Raw genomic sequence first — 8,431 nt, 5'->3', positions numbered from 1 at the left:
CCCCCCCCCCCCACACACACACACGCACACCCGTACGGTCAGACAGACACAGACACGCACACACGCTCCCTCTCCCTGACTCTAGATCTGTCTTTCCACATTTCTCTCCCCCCCCCCCTCTCCCTCCCCCCTCATCCCTCCCGACACATATACCACAATCTCCTGCACACCATTTCGAAAATAACGTCATTACCTTCACACAGGAGATGAGGCAAAAGGCAAGGGAGGAATTTGTCATTTTTTCCCCCACATATCCTTCGGGCAGGTTTGATGATGTTAACAACGACATTAACCTAAAGCGAGAACAAGCCTTCCGGGCGCAGGAACAGGAAGATCAAGAAATGGTTAAGCGCGCAGAGTTTCCGTTTTCTTCAATAGGCCGAAATCTAGTTTAGTTGATTTTTATGGGGGAAGTGCTGGAGTCTTTTTTGAATTCAGCTTTTGCTGCACTTCACAAATCTATGCCAGGAAAATATATTTCATCACAGGACACACGTGAGTTCTGCACTGAGAGGGTCTGGTTTGTTTCAGAGAAACGAAAACTTCAGTATCAAAAAGAATAACTCAGAATCCTTTACGTCATTGCGTGGAAACCTCGCAATTCTAAATTCAATTTTGAATAATCAACTGTGAGCAAAGATATAACAAAGCTCCGCGGAGCCCAAAATATACACTACAAAAAATAAACGCATAGTTTAGCGGTGCGTGTATATGTATCGACTATGGTACTTGAATGGTGCAAGAAACCAAAAAGCACAAAGGATATAGAATATAGGTGTCCTGGAGTTCTAATAAGCCAAAAGACCGAGGGGCAACAAAACCTTACACAGACACAAATACTGATACATTATCGGAAACAGACGCATAGTTTGGCTGCATCAGGGCTCCCCATAGCGCGCGTACCTGCGTCCTATACGCACTTGAAGCCGAAAAAACGTACTAGAAATATATGGAGGGGGTCCCTGGACGCACTAGATTTTTTTAAAAAAGCGGGTCCTAGGACGCACAAAATTTCCTTCAACGTGCGTACCGTAGATACCATTTTCAGACTGCAATCGACACTTCGCAGTACACTATACGTGACCACAATATTTTATAAGTACACTGGGACTTTTTGGCTTTTGGACCCTTGGGACCCTCTAAAATATTGCAGTGGGGGTCATGGACCCTCTAAAACTTAAAAGTGGGGTTCCCGCGACACACTAGGAGGGCCGTCCGTGGGGAGCCCTGCAGTGTATGTCACCTGACTCCTAAGACAAGAACTTTTAGACTGGAATGGTGCAAGCTGTGTAAAGTCGGGCATGCACTTATCACCGGATAAAAAGAGACAAGTGTCCACACGGGGTCTCCGAACTGATGATCTACTTGCGTCATCTTCGAGAGGACCAAGTGACAGGAAATGAGTCACACATTGTGGGGGCGCGCACAGCCTTGTGGGAAGCCATGTCGTGAAACAACTTCCGTCGCCGAGATCTTGGCGTTTTTAATGGCTGCGAGGTCAACAACGGTTTCCTGCTTCGTCCTACCAGATAAGAGTCTTCAGACTTCTGCGAAGTTTTCTTTGATATTTTCACACCCGCATCTGTCTGGTTTTTTAAAAAAAAAAAAGCGATCTTGAATTGCGGAACTAGTTATTTATCTGTATCATGAAGATCTTTTCTGACTTTTAAGATGACGTCTGTGGATGATGGCAAGTGATGAGGCTTGTCACTCACGAGAAATCTTTTGCGTAGGCATAGCCACATGTACGCGGACACTTTAGGTTCATTTCAATTATATTGCGCTCGTCAATTTGTGAACTATTGTATATATAGTTTATATTCGTGTGTGCTGAATATGCTATTCTTGCATCGTAATGGACAACGTGAACATGCACGCATGCATGAACGAACGGACACACACACACACGCACACACACACACACTGACACACACACACACACATACACACACACACACATACACACACACATACATACACGCCTGCACGCACGCAGGCCCGCACGCACGCACAGACCCCCACACAAACACGCACGTATACACACACACACACACACACACACACACACACACACACACACACACACACACACACACTTATGCCATGTACACACATGCACGCCTACAAAACAGTGCAAAATTAGTATCAGACCCCCCCCCCCCTCTCCATTCCCCCCCCCTACTTTTTCTCAAAATAAATGCTCCAGTCCTGACCAGATTCTTGTTTTACAATCTGTAGTCTACCTCAGTGCGAGTGTGTCAATCTAGTTCTTGGCCGTTCGATTTTTCTTTCTCTTGGGCTGGCCGAAACTGAGGAGATGGCCATGTCTGACACACGTCTGTAAAGGAGGGGCAAGACAGACAGCTAATCTCTTGAAACGAGAAAAGCATTTATTGATAAACCCTCGTACCCTTTCCTTGTGAATAGGAGTTGTTTTGTTTTAAATGGAGTGGATGGGATGGGGTGGGGTTTCAAAAGCGTGAATATAGGGGAACGGGGTTGAGTGTGCGTTGAATGGAGGAGGGCATAGAGGGTGGGTGGGTGGGTGGGATTAATGGTGGGAGTGGTGATGGGTGGGTGGAGTTGATTAATGGCGGGAGTGGTGATGGGTGGGTGGAGTTGGTGAAAAGTGTCAAGATGGAGTTAGAGGCACTCTGTGAGTGTTTGGTGTGTGTGTGTGTGTGTGTGTGTGCGTGTGTGCGTGCGTGTGTGCGTGTGTGTGTGTGTGTGTGTGTGTTTTAGTTCGTGTGTGTAAGTGCGTACGTGCGTGCGTGCATGCGTACGAGCGTGCATGCGTGTGCGAGTGATTATGTGTGCTATTTGTTTGTTTGTTTGTTTGTGTGCTTGCTTGCTAATTAGTGTGTTTGTGCGTAGGCCCTACGTGCATTCTTGTGTGAGTTCGTGTTTGCATGACACAAAACAGTAAACTGCATAAAAATAGTGGAGGCGAATAACATTATCCTTATTATCAAAACAATTTCTAGTAGTCAATCACTTTTGAAAGCTTTTAACCTTCTAATTCAAACAGATAAACGATTAAACAAGCGCAACATGGAGTTAATTCGTTGGACCACTAGTGGATAATCTACAAGTAAGACTGATAATCCACTTCTGGTTAGACCGAATCTCCGAACAAACCAAGCAACTACTCGTTTGGGTATACATGTTCTCAGTCCGTGGTCTATGTTCACATAATTTATGACTAATTTACTGGCGACTGAGGGGCCTCTCGCATTCACACTCCACATCAAACATGACTCCGATTTACAATTCTGTCGACTGCAGTAATAACGATGTCGGAGTGTTCCTTTAAATGTCGACTACAGGGTTGCACTAACTGATGCTGACAGCCACAGAAAAACAGATATACAGTTTTGTTTTCGTAACATTTCATCCACCCCGGATCGGAAGACCCAAAGGGGGAGTTAATTCACTGCTAAATCCCAAGGCAATGTGACAACATATTAGCACTGAATAAAAAAAATAAAAATCTGTGAACAATGGAACCAGACAGCTATGAGACGCCCACTGTTTTCTGTGTCGTTAACATTATTTTCTGTGTGTTTGTTCAGGGTCACTTTCAGCAGATTTCCTTTGTAGGTTGAAGAGGCAGGGATTGTATGGGATTTAGATAGGGGTTTGATTTGGCGGGGGTGGGGGGCTGTGGGGGTTGGGGGGGGGGGGGGTGGGGTGGTTGGGGTTCGGGGAAGAGAGGGAGGGCGGGGTTGGTGTATAATGGGAGATCGAAAATGGGTGGGGGGAAGGTTGGGATATGGGGCATGGGGCTTGGGGCTTGGGGCTGGAATGGAAGATAAGGGGTGTGATGGATGATGTTGGAAAGCTGTTACAACGTATCACAATCACATGGGGAACAAGGTAACGGAAAAGATGAAACGTTCAGACAGACTCCCAGTGTGTTAAATACAGTTTCCATTCACGCAGTGTGACCCGAAATACTAGAATTGGACTGATATATTTTGCCTTTACGACGTTTGACAAAGAGAAATGCGTAATCATTATATTGTACATGTTTTATATATTCGTAGCATTGTTGTTGATTGGCAAACTTGTTTTTCTTTACTTCACAGCCCCCTCCCCCCAACACACACACACACACACACACACAGACTACACACACACACACACACACACACACACACACACACTCACATCACACACGCAAACACGCACGCACGCACACACACACAAACACACACAGACACAGACACACACACACACACACACACACAGATCATACTTGAAGCACAGCATGATGAGGACAGCACACACACTGTCACACACACACACACAGACACACAGACACACACACACACACACACAGATGATACTGACTTGAAGCACAGCATGATGAGGACAGCCAGGAGAAGAGAACCCAGCGAGATGCCATAGTTGATGCTGTACATCAGTCGTATGCGACCCAGGTGAGACTGAAACACAGGTAACAAATTTAAATCCAACCGCTGGGAGAAGATAAATTGCGAAATCTCTTATCCACAGTGGTTTGACAAATAATATGAAGTTATTACGTCGAAAGCCATTGAATCTTTACAAATACTTTATTGGGGTCTTTATCATCTTCATATCTCTTTCTCTGTCTGTCCGCCTCTATGAGTGAGTGCCAGCGTGTGCGCATGCGTGGGTGTGTCTACACGCCTTAAGGCTGTTCTGATTTGAACCCTAAGTTGACCTCGCGAAGCTATCAGTGCTAAAGGTTTTCGCAGCGAGCTTTCTGAAGAGGACTTCGCGAAGTTGACCTCACCCGATGAATATCAGACTTAACAATGGAAGATGCTTCTTTTTATTAAAAATGTAAACCTTGTTTCAAACTACAGAGGCATACAAAAGCGCCAAGAAATGAAGACAAGAGTCGTTCAGAACCATTCCCTAGCAACTCAGTGGGGAATATATAATTCTCTAAGACGACATCAACTATAATAATGACATTGTAGCTCTGCTGCTATGTTTTTGCTCACGTTTAGGACTTCTCCATATTTTTTTCTGGACCAATAAAACAAAACAAAACAACAACAAGAGATTCATGATACACATTATCTCTTATTCCCCACTCTAGTTCTCTGCACCTGCTTAGTAAATCTTGGGCGGAAATGAGACCTACAAAAACCAGGGTGAAGAAACCTTTACGGGGGTGTAAAATGAATTATTCATAAGGGACAAACAGAAAAGCATTTTCAATGATCTATGGTCTGATCAACGTTTTATAAACACCTCCATCTTGTTTTAAGTACTTCCACCTGCCTGGCCTCTCGCTTCCATTATAAACCTTTCTCAGTCTTTGTTACTTTCTTGTTCCCATCATAAAAGCAAAGCTTCTCTGTTTCCATGTTTGACTCTGTCGATATTTTTCTATCCGACAGTTTTTCGTATTAACCTACAAAAGCTATTGCTACGTTGTTACAGCTCAGTTTGAATGGTTGCAGTGCAAAATGTGACCGGTTTTGTGGGGGAATATTCTTCTTGCCTTTGGGGCAGTACTCTACAGAACACACTGCGCGAGTAGCCTAATGATTATGTTATCACCTGATGCGAGTCAACTTTTTCTCTATCTGTCTGTCTGTTCGTCTGTCTGTGTGGCTGTCTGTGTGGCTGTCTGTGTGGCTGTCTGTGTGGCTGTCTGTGTGGCTGTCTGTGTGGCTGTCTGTCTTCAATCTAGCCCTTTTGTCTCGTAAAAATATGTCGTATTCAGTCTATGAGGAAAACAAAGGACCTATTCTCCACACTTGATAATCCCCGTTACATGCCGCAGCATAGAAACACGCTTAACTTAGGCCTATACTACTGAGTTTGCCTCACACATTCATTAGCTAATTGTACCCCCCCCCCACCCCACGCAAGTCCATCCCCACCCCCTTCCGCCCGCATCCCCTAATTCTGTTTATTTTTGGCAACGATTCGGAATATTTTTGGAATCTTATCACTGCCGCGATAACATTTATTTCTATCTTGCCTCATGCTATATGCAACCGATGTTGTTACAAAGCAACCATGGCATTGTTCAATATCCGAGACTCAGTCTCCCTTATCAAAACTCATAAAACAATCATCAACACTCGTAAAACGGTGCTCGAGTGGCGTTGTTGAAACAATATTGGCAGTGACAGATATTTTAGTTTCTGATTACCCTTGCACATTTTTTTTTACAAATCAAAAACAAAAACCAACAACAAACATTTGTCGGGATTTACATCCCTCCCATACCCCCCCCTCACCCCAACCCCCCCCCCCCCCACACACACACCCCCTCACACCCCCCCCCACACCCACACTTTGCCTCGCTTTCCCTTCCATTACTCGCCCCCCCCCCACACACACACCCTTAACTCCCCGTTCTTGCCCTAACTCAAGGCCTCCGGACTGTTGTGGAATTAGCCCTCATATCATGGAATTTGTCTCCATCCCCTTTCCTATCATTTGCTCAGTCTCTAATCTTTAGACCACGTAAATAAAGCATTAAAAAAAAAATCAGATAAGATATAACTAGGCTTATTCTTTATTAAAGAGGGTAATGGTGTGAGCAAATTCAGGTGTATCTTTTTACAATCAGCCCTTGCCCTAATGGGAGACTGCACGAGCGTAATATACAATCATTAAGCACATTACGAAGAGACCAAGAACCGACCAACCAGCTAACGAACCAATCCAACCGTCTAACTACCCACACAACCAACAACAAAAAAACTAAAAATCAGATAGTCATTTTCTAACTAATTCAATTTAAAAGCTGTGAACACTCTAGTCAACTGTCAATTAAGAATGGGATTGTTCTCCCCACGGGACTGTGACCGTAAAATAGAGTCACACTAACGTGCTGTTCCCTGTCACGCTCTCCATTCACTAATGAAATCTTCAATCCCACGAGACGCAGTGGCTCAGTGGTATAACGACAGAGCTTCGCATTGAAACTTTCCACCGGAATTGTGGTGATTAACCTAGACTTGAAACCCTACGTGCAGATACCATGATCCCCAGACTGTTTTTTATTTAGTCAAGTTTTGACTAAATGTTTTAACATAGAGGGGGAATCGAGATGAGGGTCGTAGTGTATGTATGTATGTATGTGTGTGTGTGTGTGTGTGTGTGTGTGTGTGTGTGTGTGTGTGTGTGTGTGTGTGTGTGTGTGTGTATGTATGTATGTATGTGTGTGTGTGTGCGTGTGTGTGTGTATGTGTGTGTGTGTGTGTGTGTGTGTGTGTGTGTGTTTGTGTGTGTGTACAGCGATTCAGAAAAAAAAACTACCGGACCGATCTTCATAACACTTTACATGAGAATTCCCGAATATAATATCCCCACCCACTATCTGAATGTAGTCTTGGCGATGATTGGTTTGTGGTGTTGATCTTGACTAAAATTAATGTCTTTATATCGCTTCACGCGACTTGTTTCTTTTCAATTCAATTAAAACTCATTAAAGTAATTGCGATTGGCTGGCTGGATCGAGTGCGGGCTTTCATTGAGACTGGATGAAAAACTTCGGTTTTGAGCGCTGAAAGGTTTCGCAGGTTAAGGGTTGCATGGGAACGGAACTGTGCTGAAGATCTTGGGTCGGTGAAAAGACTGTGATGACAGTGGATTTTGTCATTCTAGTCACAGAATGCCTGTGTCCTTTTCAACGTTTAACAATTTTAATGGAAGACGATAATGAAGATGTTGCGCTGTTTACGCAGAAGCAACAACAAATACAACAACATCACACACACACACACACACACACACACACACACACACACACACACACACACACACACACACACACACGCACAGTGACACAGGGTATAGTAGGTCAACCGAGACAGACAGACATACATACAGACCGCCAGACAGACAGACAGAGAGACTGACAGACAGACAGACACACACACAGAAAACACTCCCCCGCCCTATCTCCTTTCCCCTTCCAAACACCCCCACCCTTCCCCACCACCACGACCGCCACCACCACATAAACACGAATCACTGCTCACTCTGATGAGTTTGGAGATTTCCGACTTTGGCTGTTTGGCCATGCAGCGCGTGAAGTCAGTCCACGTCTCGTTGGTGTCGGGGTTGATGTACCAGTTGCCGTCAGCCATGCACGTGCGTGTCGCGTTCTCTGCAACACGAAACAACACACCGTTGACGTGATACACCCGTGATCTTGCCCAGTGCCTTGTTATGACATTTTTCACACCCCGTAGCGTGACAGAGACTTCCCGGTCACAGTTCAAGGGACGTTAAAAACAACCTTCAAACAACCAGCCCCGTAGCGGGAAACAATCTTGCTTTGGTCCCGAATAGCCATATCGGTTGAAAGGACATTAACAACAACCAGTCCCGTAATCTTGCTTTGGTCCCGAATAGCCATATCGGTTGAAAGGACATTAACAACAACCAGCCCCGTAGCGGGAAACAATCT

General features: G+C 44.9%; 1 protein-coding gene across 1 annotated transcript in view; it reads right to left on the bottom strand.

Moving 5' to 3' along the window:
* Window positions 1-8,431, bottom strand: part of LOC138981263 (secretin receptor-like) — a 56,693-nt gene that overhangs the window by 32,529 nt on the left and 15,733 nt on the right. Inside the window, exons 5-6 of the mRNA XM_070354105.1 lie at window positions 8,020-8,128; window positions 4,354-4,461 (exon numbers count right to left, since the gene is read on the bottom strand). Of these exons, the coding sequence (XP_070210206.1) occupies window positions 4,354-4,461; window positions 8,020-8,128 (217 nt within the window). The remainder of the gene's footprint in view (window positions 1-4,353; window positions 4,462-8,019; window positions 8,129-8,431) is intronic.

Source organism: Littorina saxatilis, linkage group LG12, assembly GCF_037325665.1.
Source record: "Littorina saxatilis isolate snail1 linkage group LG12, US_GU_Lsax_2.0, whole genome shotgun sequence".
NCBI classification, from domain to species: domain Eukaryota; kingdom Metazoa; phylum Mollusca; class Gastropoda; order Littorinimorpha; family Littorinidae; genus Littorina; species Littorina saxatilis.
The sequence above is the reverse complement of the archived record's forward strand: the minus strand, read 5'-3'. Positions and strand labels throughout refer to the sequence as shown.